Raw genomic sequence first — 23,074 nt, 5'->3', positions numbered from 1 at the left:
GCAGAGATTCTTAGGGCACAGTGATAATCAAGGAAGGGCTGTTATGGAAACTTGTTTACTTCCTTTCTCCTCAAATTTCTGTTTTTTAATCACTGAAATTTTGACTCATTAACAATTAATATATATAGATGTCCATATCTATATTTCATGCATATTAAAAAGTTGGTTGTGAGAGGTTTTTTTATCAGTTAGAAATAAGATTAAATTAGTTTATAATCTTATTCTAACCCTCATTTTTCAGTTGAGGAAGGATGTCAATTATAGAAGACCTTGAAGACAGAATTTAAGATGTGATTTAAGAGAGAAACAGTTGCTAATCCTTGAATAAGAGAGTGACACAATTGAAAGGGCATTTTAGGAATATTAATTTGGTGGTTCTCCATAGAAATGCTAATCCAGTGCCTCATTCTGACATGGTGGTTACTCCAGATTCTCAAAGTATATATGACAGCTGAATATAACTCTGGCAGAGTCTACCAAGCTAAAGAGTTTTTGATCCTTGTTCCAGCAATTAATCGGTTTTGAAAATGAGCCTGCCCAAGAACAGGGAGAGTCATCAGCAATAGGTTGGTTAATACTAAATTATGAATTTTTTGGTTGTGGTAACCCATGAAACAAATTCAGATGCCAAATGCCCTGAGTTTTATACAGTCTCCTTACGTTTCCTTTGTGCTGGTAGCAAAGACCCTGAAGGAAAAAAAATGAAGATAAATAATATTGTTCTTTTAAAAATTAATGTCCAAATGATTTAACTGTTAATAATCTCACTATGAGATTTTCATCTGTCAAACCAACATGTTCATACATTACTGGAGGCCCTGAATCATACCCATTTTAACATTGTACTGATATATAAAGACTAGCAGACAAAATTGCAGGTACAGAGCTCATTGGTTTATCCTGGAAAGGTGAATACAGAGAAGAATTTATTGTAGCATGAACACAGGAGTAAAAGGAGGCATTATTATATGGGATACTTCTTCATCCAACCTTGAAATGCTCATGAAAAACACTAGAAAGGAGCCCACCAAGAAGATAGTTTACATGTTATGTTCAAATATCTGTTGAAGTGAATGAGGCAGTAGAGAGTATCTGTGGAAAAACTTGATAACATCCTTTTAATGAGTCAGATGGTGACAACAAAAAATACATTGGAAAATATGGTTTGGTATTAAGAAATGAAAGTGTCCAAAGGGTAGTCAATTTCTGTAAAGCCTCATATCTGTACATCATGAGTATTTTTTTAAGGAGTCTGAAGACATAGAGCATTGTGAGCACAAATCAACATTACAAAAAAATATAACTGACTATATCTCAGAGTCGATAAGAAATAAGCTTTACTGATGCAGAAAACATTTCCAATTTTTTGGAGCCTAGTTCAAGATTAACACAGAATCAAAGAGGCTAAAAGGTAACCCACTAGTGTTTATAATTGCTCTGTCTTGACCTTTTAAAACATACTTTAGACACACAAAGATGAAAAAATGGAAAAAATTAAAGATACTCTGATTCATGTCATTAAGATGTTTTACTAATATAAGATAATGGCCACAGTGAGAGGGACGAAGAAGCGCAGAAACTGTCTCATTCAGGAAGTAATTAATAACCTTAATAAGCAGAAAAATGACACCCAGAGAAAACTCTAGTCTTTTTTGCGTTAGCTATATGTTTTGATGTGATTCATACTTGTTAGGTATAGGTAGATTTAGGTCTACAGGTATCGATCCTAGCCGGAAAATAGTGCAGTTCTGCAGGTCATATTTGAAAATATATATACTAGATTTACTTCTAGGTACACACCTTGTCCTACCTTTTTTTCCCATCTTTGTCTCTGACTTTATTTTCTCCCCATGGCCTCTGACGTCTTCTTTGTGAATCTGTCTGACCCACTCATTTCTTCTAATTCTTTTTCTTTCTCTTTCTCCTATATTTTCTGTCTTATATCTCTGTGTCTTTTGATCCTTTATTAGAGTCTCCCTTAGCCTAACATTGTCACTTTGTGTATTAGTTTTTCCTTTTATTTAGATGTATAAGGATAAGACTTAGCACAAAGGAAGTGTTTAATAATTGTTTTTTCAAGGGGCAACTAGGTGGTGCAGTGGATAGAGCACTGACCCTGGATTCAGGAGGACCTGAATTCAAATCTGGTCTCAGACACATAGAACTCACTAGCTGTGTGACCCTGGGCAAGTCACTTAACCGTAATAACAAGCCAAAAAACAAAATAAATAAAAATAATTGTTTTTTCATTCATTCATTCATTGGTATAATGAACTTCCAAGTGAAGAGAAAGGAGGCAGGCAGTGGCCTGGTGTGTTCTAGGAATAGTAAGTGGGCTCATTGTGATTAGTGAGACTAAAATCTAACAAGATGTGAAAGAGAGCAAGGGTTCTGGTAATGAATGGCTTTTAGTACCAAACAGAGTATAGATCCTGGAGGTAATAGGAAGATGTGGCAGCTCATTGAGTAGGCATGCTGGAGGAAGGAGGTATAGTACATGGTGAGATAAAAGCTTTAGAAAAATTTTCTTCATACCTTAAGTGAAGCATGTAGAGAGATACTTGAAGCAGCAAAACTAATAAGGCTATTGCAAGACCAGAAGAAAAAGGGTGTGAGATTTGAAAATAGAGAACAAGTGACCTGGTCAATTATATAGAATTAAGATTGTTTGAAGACTAAAGTGAAGTCTGGGCTGATAACCATGGTCTGAGAAAGAGAGTGGGGTGTGGCTGAAAAGAGTGAACATTGTATTGTGGGGAGGCTAAAGAATAGATGCTGAAGGAGTAAGGTCCAGGAAGAGATGAAAGGTTGTGGAATTGCAGAATTGTGGATCTTGGAGGTAGAAAGTTTATAGGTGATCTGTGAGATCAAGGTGTGGCCATCAGTGTTTGACTGAGGTTGATTGAAGGTATATTTCATGGAAATTAAGGAAATTATTGAACTAAGATTCAGGGGTGTTGAGGAGAGGTATACATTGGAAGAAAGTTTGTGAGGGACTGGCTGAACATCCTTGCTAAAGGCTACCACTGTCACTGTCCTGTACTTCTAACCCTGAATGATAATTACTTTCTAAGAGTCTCAAGTTCAGTTTCTTAAACCTCTTGGTGGTTTTTGTTCTCTCAGTGCTCTGTGGTGGCTTTTCTGGCCTTGGGTGGTCTTTACTTTCTAGGAACCTTTGGCATTGGCTTACCCTTGAGGCAGATTTTCTTCTCCTTTTCGTTTTTCATTGCACAATCTCTATATATTAGATGCTTAGTAGAGCAACTTAAAAGGCAACAAGTAGACTTCCGCTTCCAGGAGCCAGGATGTCAGAGTGAAAAGGTAGTTGCTCTCACTCTCAGCTTCTGAAAACCCGGAAAATATCACTCCAGAAAAAAACCCTGGAACAGCTGATCTAGAAAGACGGGGAGCAGCAGTGTAGCAGCCCAGCAAAAGGGGTCTCCCAGTGCCTCAGCAAAAATAAGGGAGACAGAACTATGAGGGGCCCCAGGCGCATAAGTACCCTGCTGCATTCATCTGAAAGGAGGTGAAGAAAACAACCCAAAGGCTTCCTAAAGCCCCGGCCTTGCTGGTTCCAGCCCAGCACCAGCTGTTGGAGCCCTGCAGCCTCCAATTGTGAAGAAATCCTGAAGCCCAGGTGGTAGAACAGGCAAACACCAAACACCTGGACCTCCGAGTGCCTCAGTGAGGGTGGGGGAACCGGTGGAAACCAGCTCAGAAAACCACCAGGTGCCTCGGCACTCTCCCCCAAAGGAATCTCCCACTGCATTAGCAGAAACGAGGGAGGCAGCACTGCAAGGGGCCCCAGGCAGATAAACACCCTGCACCACCCATCTAAAAGGAGCTGAAGAAAGCTAAAGGAAAAGAAAAGCCAGCAACCTAGAATTGCCTGAAAGTTCCAGCCTTGCTGATTCCAGCCCAACACGAGGTAAGCTGCCAGAAACGTTCTGCCTCCAATTGCCAACGTAAGAGGCCCCAGCACACAAAGCCAGTGACCAAGACCTAGGCTCCCAACACAAGAAGCTTGGGTCAGCCCTCTGTTCCCAGCAGGAGAGCTCAATCTTTAAAGGCCAGGGAATAAAGAAACACCATGAGTAAAAAGAAATGTACATAGATTCATATTATGAGAAGAGTGGAGATCAAGACAGGAATTCTGAAGAGGAAAACATTGTCAACAAACCCACATCTGCAACGTCAAAAGGGAATATGCTGGTCTGAAGCCCAAAAAGCCTTCTTAGAGGAGTTAAAGAAGGATTTAATAGTCAAATGAGAGAGGTAGAAGAGTCCTTCAAAAATACAATTGGCCAATTGGAAAAAAATACACTGAAGAAAACAAGTCCCTAAAAAACAATTGGCCAATTGAGAGAAGGAAGTACAAAAACGATCAGAAGAACACACTGAAGAAAACAAGTCCATAAAAAACAATTGGCCAATTGAAGAAGGAAGTACAAAAACTAACAGAAGAAAACAATCTGTTAAAAACTAGAATTGGACAAATGGAAACTAATGTCTCTATGAGAGAGCAAGAATAAGTCAAACAGAAACAAAAAATCGGAAAAAATAGATGAAAATAAAATACCTCATCAGTAAAACAACCAACCTGGAAAATCAACTCAGGAGAGACAATTTAAAAATTATTGGACTACCTGAAAATCATGATGAAAAAAAGAGCCTGGACAGTATCTTTCAGGAAATCATAAAGGAAAACTGCCCGGAAGTCCTAGAACCAGAAGAAAATAACCATAGAAAAAATCCACTGCCCACCACCTGAAAGAGATCCCAAATTGACAACACCAAGGAATATAATAGCGAAATTACCAGATGAAAGAGAAGGTGCTGCAAGCAACCAGAAAGAAACAATTTAAATATTGTGGAACCACAGTCAGGATTACACAGGACTTTGCAGCTTCTACATTAAAAGACCACAGGGTGTGGAACACAATATTCCATAAGGCAAAGAATCAATTACCCAGCAAAAATGAACATCATTTTTCAAGGGAGGAGGTGGATATTCAACGAAATAGGAGACTTCCAAACTTTCCTGATAAAAAGACCAGAGCTCAACAAAAAATTTGATCTTCAAGTACAGGACTCAAGAAGGACATAAAAAGGTAAATGGGACAGAAAGATACAATATGATTAGTGGGGGGGAGCTGTTTAAACCTTTACAAGGGAATATGACACTTGCAACCCTTGAGAATTGTATTGTTATTATACCATGTTAAAGGAATATACATAAAGAGGGTGGATATTACTTGACTTTGATGTAATGATAAAAAAAATCTAATCAAGTGGGTTAAATGGATCCAAATTAAGTGGATCAATCTGATCTTAGAAAAGGTACTGAGAAAGGAGTAGGCAGACAAGGGTAAGTTACATTACAGGAAAAGACACAAAATCCTATTACAGCAGAAAAGAAGGAGGGGGGAGCATTGTTTGAACCTTACTCTCATCAGATTTGGCTCAAGAAGGGCAAATAATCAGTTAGGTATAGAAATCTAACTTGCCCTATAGGCAGTAGGAGGGAAAAGGGGAAAGAAAAGGGAGGGGGAAAGAAGGGAGGGAAGAAGCAGTAAGAAGGAAGGAAGAAAAGGGAAAGGGATAATAAAAGGGAGGGACTGAAGGAGGCGGTGGTCAAAAGCAAAACACTAGTGAAGGGGGAAAGGAAAAAGGAGAAAGAAAAGCATAAATGGGGGAAAGGATGGAGAAAAAGACACAGATAGTCATAACTGTGAATGTGAATGGGATGAACTCTCCCATAAAACAGAAACGGATTGCAGAATGGATTAAAAACCATAATCCTACAATATGTTGTTTACAGGAAACACATTTGAAAAAGAGTGACACATACAGGGTAAAGGTAAAAGGCTGGAGCAGAATATATTATGTGTCAGCTGAAGTAAAAAAAGCAGGGTAGCAATCCTGATCTCAGACAAAGCAAAAGCAAAAATAGATCTAATCAAAAGAGATAAGGAAGGAAACTACATCCTGCTAAAAGGCACCATAGACAATGAAGTAATATCATTACTAAACATATATGCACCAAATGGTATAGCATCCAAATTCTTACAGGAGAAGTTCAGGGAGTTACAGGAAGAAATAGACAGCAAAACTACTGGTGGGGACCTGAACCTCCCCTCTCGCACTAGATAATCTAACCACAAAATAAACAAGAAAGAAGTTAAGGAGGTGAATAGAACATTAGAAAAGTTAGGTATGATAGACCTCTGGAGAAAACTGAATGGGGATAGAAAGGAATATACTTTTTTCTCGCAGTACATGGCACATACACAAAAATTGACCATGTACTAGGGCATAAAAACCTCACAATCCAATGCAAAGGCAGAAATATTAAATGCATCCTTTTCAGATCATGGCAATAAAAATTATATGTAATAAAGGGCCATGGAAAGAGACTAAAAAATAATTGGAAACTAAATAATCTAATCCTAAAAAATGATTGGGTCAAACAAAAATCATAGAAACAATCAATAATTTCATTCAAGAGAATGACAATAATGAGACAACATACCAAAACTATGGATGCAGCAAAGCAGTTCTTAGGGGAAGTTTTATATCTCTAAATGCTTACATAAATAAAATAGAAAAAGAGGAGATTAATGAATTGGGCATACAACTAAAAAAACTAGAAAAAGAACAAATTAAAAATCCTCAACTAAACACAAATTAGAAATATTGAAAACCAAAGGAAAAATTAAAAATTGAAATTAAGAAAAACTATTGAACTAATAAATAAAACTAAGAACCTTTGGTTAATTTAATTAAAAAAAGAAAGAAGAAAACCAAATTACTAGTATCAAGAATGAAAAGGGCAAAGCTACCACCAAGGAAGAGGAAATTAAAACAATAATTAGGAATTATTTTGCCCAACTATATGCCAACAAATTTGACAATCTTAGTGAAATGGATACATATTTACAAAAATATAAATTGCCCAGATTAACGAAGAGAAGTAAAATACTTAAATAACCCCATCTCAGAAAAAGAAATTGAACAAGCCATTGATGAACTCCCTAGGAAAAAATCTCCAGGGCCAGATGGATTTACATGCAATTCTATCAAACATTTAAAGAACAATTAATTCCAATACTATATAGACTATTTGGGAAAATAGGTGAAGAAGGAGTCTTACCAAATTCTTTTTATGATACAAATATGGTGTTGATACCTAAACCAGGAAGACTCAAAATAGAGAAAGAAAATTATAGACCAATTTGTCTAATGAATATACATGCAAAAATTTTAAACAAAATACTAGCAATAGATTGCAGCAACTTATCACAAGAATAATACACTATGACCAGGTAGGATTTATACCAGGAATGCAGGGTTGGTTCAATATTAGGAAAACTATCAGCATCATTGAGCATATCAACACAAAACCAACAGAAACCACATGATCATCTCAATAGATGCAGAAAAAGCTTTTGATAAAATACAACACCCATTCCTATTAAAAACACTAGAAAGCATAGGTATAAATGGAGTCTTCCTTAAAAAATAAATAGCATTATCTAAAACCTTCAGCAAGCATTATATGTAATGGGGACAGGCTAGAAGCATTTCCAATAAGATCGGGGTGAAACAAGGATGTCCATTATCACCACTGTTATTCAATATTGTACTGGAAACTTAGCTTTAGCAATAAGAGAAGAAAAAGAAATTGAAGGCATTAGAATAGGCAAAGAAGAAACAAAGCTATCACTCTTTGCAGATGACATGATGATATACTTAGAGAATCCTAGAGAATCAAGTAAAAAACTACTTGAAATAATAAACAACTTTAGCAAAGTTGCAGGCTATAAAATAAACCCACATAAATCATCAGCATTTCTATATATTACCAACAAAGCCCAACAGCAAGAGATAGAAAGAGAAATCCCATTTAAACTTACTGTAGACATTATAAAATATTTAGGAGTCTACCTCCCGAAACAAACCCAGGAACTCTATGAACACAATTACAAAACACTTTTCACACAAATAAAATCAGATCTAAATAACTGGAAAAACATCAGTTGTGCTCATGGGTAGGCCGAGCTAATATAATAAAAGCTAATTTACTTATTCAGTGCCATACCAATCACACTACCAAAAAATTATTTTATAGAGTTAGAAAAATAATAACAAGATTCATTTGGGAAAACAAAAGGTCCAGAATATCAAAGGAACTAATGAAAAGAAATGCAGGGGAAGGTGGCCTAGCAATTCCAGATCTTAAATTGTATTATAAAGCAGCAATCATCAAAACTGCTTGGTACTGGCTAAGAAATAGGGAGGTGGATCAGTGGAATAGGTTAAATATGCAAGACACAGTAGTCAATGACTATAGTAATCTATTATTTGATAAACCCAAAGACCCCAGCTTCTGGGATAAGAACCCACTCTTTGAAAAAAAACTGCTGGGAAAACTGGAAAAGAGTATGGCAGAAACTAGGCATAGACCCAAATCTCACACCATATACCAAAATAAAGTCAAAATAGGTTCAGGACTTAGATATAAAGGCTGATACCATAAGTAAACTGGGAGAACAAGGAATAGTTTACCTTTCAGATCTATGGAGAACAGAAGAATTCATGACCAAACAGGAGATAGAGAACATTATGAAAAGCAAAATGGATAATTTTGATTACATTAAATTGAAAAGTTTTTACAAACAAAGCCAATGCAACTAAGATTAGAAGGAAGGTAGAAAATTGGGAAAGAATTTTTACAACCAGTCTCTCTGATAAAGGCCTCATTTCTAAAATATATAGAGAATTAAGACAAATTTATAAGAACACAAGCCATTCCCCAATTGATAAATGGTCAAAGGATATGAACAGACAGTTCTCAGATGAAGAAATTAAAGCCATCTATAGTCATATGAAAAAATGCTCTAAATCGTTATTGATTAGAGAAATGCAAATCAAAACAACTCTGAGGTACCACATCACACCACCTATCAGATTGGCCAACATGACAAAACAGGAAAATGATAAATGTTGGAGAAGATGTGGGAAAATTAGAACACTAATACATTGCTGGTGGAGTTGTGAAATGATCCAGCCATTTTGGAGAACAGTTTGGAACTATGCCCAAAGGGCTACAAAAATGTGCATACCCTTTGATCCAGCAATAGCACTTCTAGGGCTATATCCCAAAGAGATCAAACAAATGGGAAAAGGACCCACCCTGTACAAAAATATTCATAGCAGCTCTTTTGGTGGTGGCAAAGAATTGGAAACTGAGAGGATGCCCATCAATTGGGGAATGGCTGAGCAAGTTGTGGTATATGAGTGTGATGGAATACTATTGTGCTATAAGAAATGATGAACAGGCTGACTTCAGAAAAACCTGGAAAGACTTGTATGGTCTGATGCTGAGTGAAGTGAGTAGAACCAAGAGGACTTTGTACACAGTAACAGCCACGTTATGTGATGACTAATATTGTTAAACTGAACCCTTCTCGGCATTACAAGGATCTAGGACATTTCCAGAGGCCTCAGGATGGAAAATGCTATCCACATCCAAAGAAAGAACTATGGAAGTTGAATTGCTATCGCCTATTTTTACCTTCTGTTGAGTTTTGTTTCATCTTTCTGATGGTTCCTCGTATTGGTTTTAACTTTTACTTACAACTTTATTAATGTGAAAATATGTCTAATAGAAATGTAAATGTAAAGCCTGTATCAGATTGTGCACCGTCTTGGGGAGCGTGGAGGGGAAGGAAGGGGGAGAAAGGAAAGGGGAGAAAAACTTTCAACTCAAAAGCATATGGAAGTGATTGTTGATAAATCAGAATAAATTAAAATTTTTTTAAAAAGTAAAAAAAAAAAGAATTTTGAACTCAATATTTTAAAAAAGGAATGTTAAAAATTTTTTAAATATAATTGGGAAATATTTAACAAAAATGAAATATATTTTAAAAATAAAAAGGAAGCACCAAACAAAAAACAGCAACAAGGTAGCAGCATGTATAGAGTGCAGGCCCTGAGAAGATCTGCGTTCAAATGTGCCTTCATACACTTACTAGCCATGTGACCCAGAGCGATTCACTTAGTTTTTGTATGCCTCAGTTTCCTCAATTGTAAAATGGGGATAACAGTAGCACCTACATTGCAGGGTTTTTGTGAGAATCAAATTAAATAACATTTGTAAAGTGCTTAGCACAAGTGCCTGGCATTGATAGATATTTAATAAATTCTATTTCTTCCTTAATAAATGTTTTTTGATTGATTTGATAATTTTTCATTGATTTTATTTCTACCAAACCATTGCAGTTTTATGGGTTTCAAAATTTTTTATTATGTCCTTTATCCCTTTGTTCAGTTAAGGATTCTTTCCTAGACCACGATTGTAAAAGGTAACTAAGCTTGTCTTCTCTTTTAAAAAAAAATAGTATGATCTTTTATATTCCAGTTTCATATTCGTTTTGAACTTATTTTGGTCTGTGGTTACAGATGTTGGTCAAAAACTAATTTTTGCTGAAGTGCTTTCCACTAGTTCTTGTAAAAAAAATGAATTCCTTCCTTCAGGAATTTTTCTTCTTGCCTTTATACTTTGGTATTTTGTTTGATTGTTTCCATAAATCTAGTCTATTCCAATGACCTAATTTTTCTTAAACTTGGAAAAAAGATAATTTTGGTGATTACTGCATTTACCTCCACATCAGCCACACAAATAGAGATGGTTGTATACTGCTTCCCTTACCCTAATTCTCATCCCATACTAAAACTCAGCCTCATATTATTCCCACCATGTACATGACTCACTCCTATTCATGTTGTTGAAAATATCTGGAAGAGGTCACTGAGTCTTTCAAAAATTCATGTTATTGGGGCAGCTAGGTGGCACAGTGGATAGAGCAGTAGCCCTGGAGTCAGGAAGACTTGAGTTCAAATCTAACCTCAGACACTTGACACTTACTAGCTGTGTGACCTTGGGCAAGTCACTTAACCCCATTGCATTCCAAAAAAAAAAAAATCACATTGTCCAACTTCAAATTGAGCCTTAACTGAAGCATAGCAGGTATTTTATTCATAGTCTCACTTTCCACAGCTTTTCCAAACTCTGTTCTCTTCTCAAGCTTACCATGCCTATTCCTTCCCCAATTTTCTCAGCTAAACACTTTGACTTTTACTTTCCTGAGAATGTTGAGGCCATTTAATGACAGTCTGCTGCTATCCCTTTCTCTTCACCTCAACATTCCTTGATTTCCCCACTCTCTTGCTCTGACCTGGTCTTTGACAATGAAGTCTTACTCTTTTTCCTTAACAGTGCAAACCCCCTGTAATGTGTTCTTGCTCTCATCTCCCACTGCTTTGTGCAGCCAATTGTAACCTAAGGGGTCATGACCTAACTTTCCCACCCCCAATTCTTGCTCCTACTTCTCATTTTCATCCTTTCCCTACCTACTAGTTATCAGTTGTGTGTTGGACCTTTCACATTGTATAACATGTCTATTCTTCCAGGGTCACAGGTACATAACTTCAGCATTCTCCTTAACTCCTTATTTCTTTACCCTCTTCATTGAAGCAGTTGCCCAATCTTGCTGTTTGTACCTTCACCCTGTCTTTTGTATATGAGTATAACTCCTGCCTCAGAAATATAGTAGCTTACTAATTTTAGGCCCTCATTACCTTGTGGCTACCTAATTTATCTTCCTCGAGTTTCTCTCCATTCTAGTCCATCCTACAAACTATGGTGAAAATGATTTTCTGTAACATTTAACATTTTAAATTAATATTTATATAACACTTTTCATGTTTCACTTGATCCTCATCTGTGAAACAGGTAGTATTATCCCCCAAGAGAGGATAAGTACAACTACCAAGTATCTGGGGCAGGATTTGAACTCAGGTTCTCCCAACTATCCATTTCTACCATCTAGCTGCCTTAAGTGCAGATCTCAAATTGCCATTGACCTGCTCAACTTCCAGTGACTCCTTGTTGCTTCTAGGATAAAATAGAAACTCCTCTGTTTAGCTGCAGCTTTACCTTTTTCCAGCCTCCCATTCATTTTACACTTTTACCCCAGCTTCATTCTGGGATTCAGCCAAGTTGACCTTCTCTGTTGGTGGTATGCAACACTCTGCCTTGTACCTGTGTGCTTTATAAAGGCCATCTCCCTGCTCAGAATGAGCTTGCTAATTGCCTTTACGGGATAGAATCCCTTTGTTCCTTTAAATGTAGCTTAAGCACCTACTTCCATATGAAACCTTTCCATTACCTTCCATCTGTTTTATTTTCTCTCCTTTCAAAATTATGTATTTATTTGTATTTATGTGTGTGTGCACACGCATATGTGTGTTGTTTCCCATTAGAACGTAAATATGGATTGGAAATTGTTTGATTATTTGTATTTGTGTACTTACTGCCCACCACTGTACCAGTCATATTCTTAACAAATATATGTTGATTGATTTATTGGTCGGTACATCTGTTTCTACTTTTGACCTTCATTCCTGTTTGTTTGTTTTTTTAATTTCCTTTGAGATGTTGCATCTTCTGTTTTTTCAAAATTTATTTTGTCTAGTTCTTAAATGTAATCCCTCTATCATTTGGTTAATATAGCTTTGAATCTGTCAATTAACATAGATAACATTGCCTTTTTCATTATATTGGTATACCTCATTTTTCAGTTGTTTTTCAGTCATGTTAGATTCTTCATGACTCTCATTTGGGGTTTTCTTGGCGAAGATATTGGAGTAGTTTGCCATTTTCTTCTCCATCTCAATTTACTGAGGAACTACGGAAAGCAATGTTAAGTGACTTGTCTAGGGTCACGCAACTAGTAAGGGTCTGAAACCAGATTTTAATTTAGGAAGGGGGGTCTTCCTCACTTCAGGCCCAGCATTCTATCCATTGTGCCACCTACCTGCCTTAGACTGGCATACCTTAACTATGAACAAAGAATACTTATCCAATTATCTGTCTCCTTTTTTTCAAATAAAAAGAATATTTTATACCTGTATTTATGTAATTTTAGCTTATGTTTTAGTAGGTTAGGTTTTTTTTCCTTTTAATAATTATAATAATGGGATTTCTTTTGTTGTGGTTTTTTTACCCTTTTGTTTGGTAGAATTGTATATAGCATATAGAATTGTTTTCCATTTTGGAGTTGATTTTATATCCTATTCTTATGAAAATATCAATCATCTCAATTAATTTCTTTAGTGATTCTTTGGGGATTTTAAGTGTACCATCGTATCAGCTACACAAAAAACAATATTGCTCTATTTACCTGATGTTTGTACTTTAATTTTGTTATCATTTTGTTCCTTTGTCTAATTACTGGTGGTAGAGTTTCTACAAAAATGGCAAATAATGGAAAATAAATTTTAGTTAAACTTTGATTTACCCATGTTTGTACTAGGGAGGACTGTAGTGTTTCTCTATTCAAAACACTTACAGCTTTTGGTTTTAATGTTATGATTTTGATTGTATTAAAGAAAATCTCTTCTATGCATCTATTTTTATTAGTGAAATTTAGCTATAGTTCTTTTGCTCAGCTTTATGACTTCCTGCCTTGAATAATAGGGCCATATTTATCTCATAAAAAGTTTAATAGAGTAGTTTTCTTTCTGTTAAATTATTATTTTTTTTTATACGTCTTTGCTGGGTTGTGTAATGATGGCTCTTTGCTATGTGAAGTTGGTGTTATCTAGCTTGAGAAACCAGTAAACATGCCCAGCATCACATGACATAAAAACAGGAATATCTGTTTCACCTTCCCTTCTGTTTGTAGTTCTTTTAAAATGGCTTAATATATGTAGTCCAATCCAAAAGTGGGAAGTGAGCTAGAGATTGAGAGCTTCTATCAGTCGGTAAATAAGGATCTGATGCTGCCAGTCATTACATTAAATGCTAAGGTTACCCCCAAAAAAGGCAAAAATTGTCCCTCCCCTTCCAGAAGTCCATATTCTATGAATGAGACAACAGAAGTAAATCATTACATATAATTTAAATATAGAATAGATGAAAATTTAGACTTAGAGAAGAAGGCAGTAGAGCTATGAGGATCAATTAAAGCAAAAATAAGAGAAAAAAAAGTATTCTAACAGAAATTTTGCAGTCTGCAAATATTGTAGTAGAGTTCGTGCAGTGACAGAGTGAAACATTCTGGTGAGCAAGTTTGTGATGCCCACAATAATGAAGGGGGAATATTGTGATGTAGGAAGTTGGGTAATGAAGTTGAAAAAGAGACCCCTTCTCTGATTTTTTAGTAATTTCAGTTGCTGTTGCAGTTACTGTGGGTAGTGCCATGAAATATAGTCAGGATACAGATGTGCAGTGATGCTGTGGAATTCTTTTTCTCATGGAGGTTAGAGGATCGTTAGTGTCTGAGAATGTAGCTGTAGTATATTTCATGTGTCTTAGTGTCTTCCTGTGGAGTTGTAGTGTTAAACAGAACTTAAAATTTGAGTGTCTGAAGTTGAGATGGAAGAACATGTATTCTTTTAATATAGTAACAGCCTTTGGGGTGTGTGTGTGTAGAAGATGGGTAAGCTTCCTACCCCTACCCCACCCCCACCCCTACTCCTACTCCCAAGACCTGTGATTCAAAAAAAAAATGTGACTGCATTTCTTTGGTGGCTAACATTTTGTATAACAAAATATTGTTGGGATAAATTCCCCTATGTAACTTATTTGATTAAAAAATACTAATTCATTCCAGTGTGTAGTTCTCCTATACACAAGTATTTCTCTGATATCTCCTTCTGACATATAGAGCTGACCTGGGGTTCCTGAAAGCCCCACTAATTTACTGACTGCTAGGTTTGACAGGTTCTACCAGTGTGGTTTAACCTTTTAGTTTAGGTCCAAAATAACTTAATGTGTCTGCTATCTAGGGGCAAGACGAGGTTGGCATAAATTGGATCATCTATATATGTGGTTAAGTATTTTGTTTTGTTTGAATGGTGACCACTGAAGTAGATTTTTTTAGAAGTTGTGTTTCTCATTTCCCTACTTTATAGCTACATATAATATAAATTGTCTCATAATGCTTATTGTTGTCTTATGGTCAACTGGAATGTTAATTCTTGACTGCAGAGATCTCAGCTTTTCCTTTTTAATCCCCAACAGTACTTAAAATATTGCTAAGCATATAAAAGGCACTAAGTAACTATTTACTGCCTTTATTGATGGAAATTTTTAGTGCGCAACTGCTGCATCAGTTGTAGATATAGTTGGATTTCATTTTAATTGGTCTTTTCTTCTCCTTAGTCTACAAATAAGAAACCTCGGAAGTCTCCAGGGGAGAAGAGCCGTTCCGAAGCTGGAATTAGGGGAGCTGGCCGTGGAAGAGCTAATGGTCATCCTCAGCAGAATGGAGAGGGGGAGCCTGTCACATTATTTGAAGTAGTAAAACTGGGGAAAAGTGCAATGCAGGTAAATATATTTGCATAATATAGATTTACTTTAATAGTGCAAGCACATTAATTGGTTGGGAAGGATATGTTGGATTAGTGACATTGGATTTACCTGTCAAAAATAGGAAACTATATGACAGTTACAAAGTATTTCTAAATTGTATGTTTATGTTTTTATTAAATAATAAGCTGAGGTAAAAGATAATTGATCTAACTCTTGGTAAGTTTTTCAGGAAAAATATCTTTTTAATGTTATCTTTAGTTATATTGTCTGGCACAGAGCTTTGCATAAAATAGGTATTGATTAAGTATTGTTCTCTGACTGGATTGAATTCAGTTCTCTGAATTATTATATTAAAAATCAAAAGTTGTTTTGAAGTCAGGAAATTATTCTTTGAGTGGGAAACTTTCTGTTGAGATTTGTTTTTTTTTTAACTAGCTATCCTTTGTTAATGGATTGAAAGAGGTCAATTCTGATTCTGTTTAAAAAATTTGGGGGAAAAAATCTGTACAGTTGTATTTATTAATTTGAAGATATTTTCATAAGAACTGGTACCACTTATTATCTATACTTTATATATTCCCTAGCATCTAGCCAGTATTCTGCACACAGGCATTTGACTACATGTTGAGTGACAAACAACAAATTTTTAGTTATTTAAAGTGGAAGCATATGAACACTGTAAGGGAAGTATGTAATCCTAGAGTTAGAAAGGACGTTAGAAGTTATCTTAGCATTCTTCTTTTATCATGGAATTCTTAAGTTTGTTTAAATTTTTGTTATGAAGACAAATGGGAGTGAATGGAATAAAAAATGTAATCAAAGCTATTCCAATAAGCTTTTCTTGACTTCAAACTTATTTTTGCTTTGTAATTAAAGGAATTTTACTAATATGTGTAGAAATGAGTTTCTAACCTAGTGTTGTCTTGGATAATCCTCTTTTCACTTGTTAGGTCAGTCAGATGTGTGCTTAATTAATAAGGCACTTTTGGTCTTGTCTTATTTAACTTATGAAATTATTATAGTTAATGTTGATTTAATTTCTGTTATTCACTTCTCATTTTTGATTTTCAGTAGCTTGTTTAAATAGTTCAGGGTTATATCCTTAATTGTAAGCCATACCTTTTGATCATTGTTATTATTTCTTTTTTGTTTATTATAAATTCTGAATTTAGCTCTGTTAAGTTAGTGGTTTGACTGTGCACTGACAGCAGTTCAGGGATGATTCCCATCTTAATAATAAATTGCTGCCCTTTTATTAAAGCATAGTCAGTATAATTGTTTGTGATTTTTTTTTTAATGTTCATCATATCTCTCCACTAACCTCGGCTGTTTATTCATTTCCATTGTGACCAACTCTTTGTGACCCCATTTGGGGTTTTCTTAGCAAAGATGCTAGAGTGGTTTGCCATTTCCTTCTCCAGCTCATTTTACAGATGAGGCAACTTGAAACCCTATGAAGTAGCTACTATTTCTCTCTCTCTTCTCTCTCTCCCTCCCTCTCCCTCTCTCTCTCTCTCCCTCTCCCTCTCCCTCTCCCTCTCCCTCTCCCTCTCTCTGCAGTTGGGGGAAGTGACTTGCCCAGAATCATGTAGCTACTAAGTGTCTCAGACAAAATTTGAATTCAGCTCTTCCTGACTCCAGGCCTGGTACTCTATCCACTGCGCCACATACCTGCCTCATCCAATACCTATTAGTTTTTTTTTGTTTTGTTTTGGTTTTTTTTGTGAAGAAACTTCTCCCTGTCCTCACCTTTTCATACCTTTCTATTGAAGTCACTAAGTATACTAAGTGTATATGTTGATTTTATTTCGAAGGTTTTTACTTGTATTAGCTGTACAACCATAGGGAAATCACCTAACCCCTCTGAACTTAAGGCAGCTCTTTAAGACTATATATTATAGTTTAGTTGTGATGTTTCTTAGTGCATATCCTTCTCTGCAACAAAATCACAGATCCTTCACATATTGATATAGACATATAGATGGGAGGAGGGGGGATACACATTCATACACATATACCTGAAATTTAAATTTCAAGTCATTGATTTGGAATTTCAGTTTTAGTCATTTAGTATACAAAATCAAATATTCAGTTTTAATTCAGTTCCTTATTTCAGGCCAAACTTGGATTAGTAAAGACTAAGAACCTTGACTTATAGTCTGCTTAGATATATGAAAAATAATCTTGATTTTTTTTTTCAATTTACTGAGTTCAGCTTCCTTTTAGTGATATTTGCATTATTGGAATCATTACAACCTAAACTCATTAAGTGAGCTTTTCTGAAAAAAGGTTTTGAAGGAGGCCAGGAAGGCTATGAGGCAGAAGTAAGTAGAGACAACATTATAGGCATGGGGGGCAGCTGATAAAGTAAAAGAAAAACAAGTAAGACAATGTAGCTTTTGAAGGAGTTAGGTGTAAGAACTGTTGGAAAGATAGGAATGATCAAGGTTGTGATGAGCTTAAAATGAGAAATGGAGCATTTATATTTCATCCTCGAGATACTAACGATGCTACTGGAGTTTATTGAATAAAGCTTTAGGAAATCACTCTGATAGCTGAGTAGTAGATTGTTTAGAGTAGGGGGAGACTTAAAGCAGAAATGAAACAGAAAACTACTACAGTAGCCCAGGCATGAGGTGATGTTCCAGGGTAGAAGTGTGAGTAAAGAGAAGGGAAGAGAAAGCAGTGAGTATGAATGAGGAGTTGAGGATGACACCAAGGTTTGAGCTTGGGTAATTGAGATAATGCCCTTGACTACAATAAAGAAATTATGATGATGAGTTTGAAGAGAAAAATAATGGATTTTGTTTTGGACTTACTGAATTTAGGATATCTATGGGACATCCAATTTGAGATACCCTTCCCTCTTCCTAAAATAGTAGGCAGTTTGATACAGGTTATATATGTGCAGTTATGTAAAACATATTTCCATATGAGTCACCATTGAGAAATAAGAAGCAGATCAAAAGGAAAAAATAAAACATGAAAAAAATAAAGTGAAAAAAGTATGCTTCTGAGTCTGTCAGTTCTTTTTCTGGATGTGGATAGCACTTTCCACCGTGAGTCCTTTGTACTTTGTGTTACTTAGAAGAGTTAAGTCAATCATAGTTGAACATTACACAGTGTTGCTGATACCATGTACAATGTTTTCCTGATTCTGCTCATTTCACTTTGCATCATTGGTACAAGGATTTAGAGCATTTTTTCATGTGATTGTAGATAGCTTTGCTTTCTTCTTCTGAAAACTGCCTCTTCTTATCTTTTAACTATTAATGGAGGAATGACTGATATTTTTAGAAATTTGACTTGGTTCTGAAATAGAGTGGTGGGTCAGTGGAATAGGTTAGATACGCAAGACAAATGGTCAGTGACTATAGCAATCTATTATTTCATAAATCCAAAGACTCCAGCTTCTGCAATAGGAACTCAATGTTTAACGAGAACTGGAAAATAATATGACAGAAACTATGCATAGACCAACATCTTACACCCTGTACCAAGATAAGGTCAAAATGGATACATGACTTAGATATAAAGGCTGATACTATAAGCAGAATAGGAGAGTAAGGAATAGTTTACCTGTCAAATATATGGAGAAGGGAAGAATTTATGACCAAACAATTTTTTTGATGATTACCATTTTGTAATATATTTTGAAACCGGCACTTTTACGTCACCTTCCTTCACATTTTATTTTCATTGATTTCCTTGATATTCTTGACCTTTTGTTCTTCCAGGTGAATTTCTTTTTTTTCATTTTGAGCTCTACAAAATAATTTTTTGGTAGTTTGATTGGCATGGCACTGAGTAAATTACTTTAGGCAAAATTTAATTTTTATTATGTTGGCTTGGCTTACCCATGAGTGATTCATATTTCTCCAATTGTTCAGATCTGTTTTTATTTGTGTGAAAATTATTTTGCAATTGTGTTCATATAATTCTTGAGTTTGTCTTGGCAAGTAAAATCCCAAGTATTTTATGTTATTTGCAATTATTTAAAATGAAATTTCTCTAACTCTTCCCTGCTAGGTTTTGTTGGCAATATATGGAAATGCTGATTAATGTTTTCTTAGTTTTAAGGCATGTTATAACTGTCCCAGTGCAATACATTCCTGGCAAATTGGACTAATGGCCACTTCCATAATGCTCTCTTTCCCTCATTTAACATCCCACAGTGTTCTGATTCAGTGCTTTTACTGAAATAATTTCACTTTCTTCCATATCTGCTGAAAGCTTATTCATCCTTTAAGTACAAGTTAAAATGGCATACCTGTAATGAAGTCTTTTCTAGTCCCCCAGATTGCTCATGGTACTTGATTTGCATCTCTTAGAATAATCCTGGGACATTTTTTCCTATGGCTTTTTAAATATGGTCTAATAACTTGTCAACTTCATGTATGTATAGAATATTTCTTATTTAATTCTTTGCCTATATAGTATTCTGTATACAACAGAGGCTTACTAAGTATTTGTTGATCTAATTAGCATCATTGGTCATGCCACTATTCCAGAAATTGAGCAGAATTAATGTGGCAGAAGGAGAGAGAGAGAGAGAGAGAGAGAGAGAGAGAGAGAGAGAGAGAGAGAGAGAGAGAGAGAGGAGGGAGGGAGGGAGGGAGGGAGGGAGAGAGAGAGAGAGAGAGAGATTATAGACAGAACTCAGTGCCATGTCTAACTGCATTGCTTGCTTCCATGGAAATACCCTATACAAAAATAAATGTTTTTAGGGATCAGTAGTTACATTGCTAGAATTCTGCAGTTACATTTGTTCCTCAGGTAACTGGCTGAATGCTATTGTGAAATTTTAAGACTTGATGTTTTGTTTATCATGTCTAAATGGCTGTATTCTGAACTGTTGGTTGAGATTACTTATGCTCTGCCTGTGTAATCAATGACTAAGTTTAAACAATGCTGAACTATTGGGTGTTTTTGTTTTTGTTCATTTAAGCTCATGGAATCCTTGTTAATTTTCTTCGCTAAAGATTCTTTGTCCAAAAGTTTTGTAAATTCCCATTTGGAAGACATTTTTATTTTTAATTACTGAAGGTATCCTTGATATTTTTTAGCTTAAAGGAAGGTTGAAATTATATTAATATCTTATACCAATATATGATATGAAAACTATAAAATAAAGTTCGCCTGTAATTTTTCTCCCATCCCACCAAAACCTTTATTTGAACTTTTAGCAGTAGAGTAGATTGATTTGAATTCTCTTGCCTATTCTTTTGAATTTTTTTAATGCTTGCTCACCACTGGTTGATGTAGCCATAAACTAGGCCTCATACTGCTGGAGAAATATGGAGAACTGCAGAGTCTCAGTTAACTAAAATCTGAATAATCATTTCCTGAATATTTGAAAGTTGACAGCTAATACATTTCCTAATAATCTTATATATTTATATTTCCACACAAGTCAATATAGCCTTACCTCCATTTCTTCTTTTCCTAAAGATTAAAAACAAAACAAAATACAGATTAAAAATAATGCGAAGAAAAATTGAAAATTGAACTGGCTATATATATGAAGGCTTTTTTGGTTTATGGAAAGTTGTATGTGGTTCATCGGTAAATAAATTAATAAGCATTCATCATTACTCAGTCTAAATCCTTACTAGCTTCAACTAAAGATATTTGCAAAGCAGTTATAATGTTTATTTAGTAAGAAATATTTGATATTGCATATAAATGCTCATAGTCAGTGGAAATTTGTAAGTGTTCATCATGCTTAACTTGATTAAATAAAGTCCTATGTATATGTCTCATTTACGTTGTCAAATTTTATATGCCATTTGTTTTTTATAGTATTAATTTAATAATCATGAGAATTCCTGTTTGGGGCTGAGCTAAATTAAATTGAAATGATTTTATTTAAGTGGTGTGCATATATTAATTATGATTCTTCGTACTTACCAAGGATAACTTTTCATCTAATGAGTGTGATCTAGATGTAGCTAGGTTGCTCAGTCATAGAGAACACTGGACTTGAAATCAGGAAGAACAGAATTCAGATCCTCCTGCAGACACTTAACTACGTGAGTAAGTCATCTAAACTTACTGTAAAGTGAGGAGATTGGACGTGGTGGCCTGCAAGGGTTTTTCCAACTCTAAATCTATTGTCCTGTGTTCAGATGTTACAGATAACTTTTGTATTAGGTTAGTGAATCAGAGTTAAAAAACTTATGCTTCCTTAATCACAGACATGCCACTTTAAGTTTTTCTGATTACCTAATAGATCCTTTAAATGAAGGTCCTCTTTTCTCTTATTTTGCATCATATTGGCTATCAGAATTGATTATTTTTGTATTTGGGAATAGCAAGGGAAAAGAAAGGAAGCAAAATTGATTTTGCTTATTTTTGATCTTTGTTTTCCTAATTAGTAAGTTTCATGATGTATTAGACTTTTTATTAATTCTTGAATTGATTTAATATATACTCATACCATGACATGCTAAGGACTGCTGCTATAAATAAGTTTCTTCTTCTTCTTCTCTTCTTCTTCCTCCTGTGATTGTTAGCAATTCAATTCTTGATGCATTTTAATTTTTAAAATACACGAAAGCTCAATAAAATGTGGAAGAAAGCATAATGATACGAGCAATATAATGTTTGACTTCACCGTTGCCAATTGAAAATACTTAATTTTTGCTATTTGTTAAGCACTTTACAAATAATTCATTTGATCTTCACCATAACCCTGGGAAATAGGTACTAATATGATCCTCTTTTCACAAAAATTGAGAAATCTGAAGTAGATAGAAGTTTATTGACTTGCCTGGAGTCACATAGCTAACTAATATCAGAGTCTGAGTTTTAACTCAGGCCTTCCTAACTCCAGGCCCAGCAGTCTTGTCTATTATACCTTTCTCTGCTTTAATTAATCAAATGACAATTGTATTTTTTTTTGTACTGTGGTGTCAACCTGACTCTGAAATTAATCTTTATTGTTAAAATTTTACAAATTTCAATTCCTCTTCATCTTCTGCTGTGGCATCTTCATATATCATTTTATTAATGGACAGCCAATAATAGATGAAGCAAAGATAGAATAGATATCAACTGTCCACCAAAAGAGTCGGACGCATAGATTCCTACAGCAGTATTTATCTGGGCATATGAAAAGCTCAAATAACCTATATCAGATGCATATTCATTTTGCTCCAATGTGTTATTTAACTCCACTTTCCATACTCTTCGCAACCCAGTTGCTCCAGAGGTTTACTCTCTATCTGGTTTCAATCTGGTTTAGTGACATTATTCCTCTTTAGTCCTGTTCTGGATCATAAATCATAGAATAGAAAATACTTCCTATAATAACTATATTTGAAGTTTTACAAAGTATCTTCTTAATAATAATAGTACTGTGTGAGGTGAGATGAGCTAGTACTTTTGCCTCTGAGAAAACTCAGAAAGTTAGAATGACTTCACCAAATTCAAACCGGTAGCTAGTGTTAAAACAGAGATCGATGCCTGAGTAACCTGAATTCAGGTCCAACACACTTTTCTTCACATTAATTTGCCTTCTCTCCTTGACTGTTAGAAAATTTCCTCTCTGAAGGGACTTAATTGACCTCTATTTTGTAATGGTGACCAGGATGTAGGAAATGTATCATTTGAAAATATTACAAGTTATTAGCAATCTCTAATTGCCAAATTGATGGTCTTTTTTGAGTCCTTCTCTTAACTGCGTTGTCT

The 23,074-nt window shown here is 35.2% G+C and overlaps 1 protein-coding gene across 1 annotated transcript in view; it reads left to right on the top strand.

The window, feature by feature from the left end:
* Positions 1–23,074, top strand: part of STAG1 (STAG1 cohesin complex component) — a 346,896-nt gene that overhangs the window by 140,855 nt on the left and 182,967 nt on the right. Inside the window, exon 4 of the mRNA XM_020986100.2 lies at positions 15,233–15,397. Within this exon, the coding sequence (XP_020841759.1) occupies positions 15,233–15,397 (165 nt within the window). The remainder of the gene's footprint in view (positions 1–15,232; positions 15,398–23,074) is intronic.

Source organism: Phascolarctos cinereus, unplaced genomic scaffold (genome assembly GCF_003287225.1).
Source record: "Phascolarctos cinereus isolate Bilbo 61053 unplaced genomic scaffold, phaCin_HiC Scaffold_726;HRSCAF=1367, whole genome shotgun sequence".
Taxonomy (NCBI): Eukaryota; Metazoa; Chordata; class Mammalia; order Diprotodontia; family Phascolarctidae; genus Phascolarctos; species Phascolarctos cinereus.
Note: the sequence above shows the minus strand (reverse complement) of the source record. Positions and strands in the feature narration are given on the sequence as shown.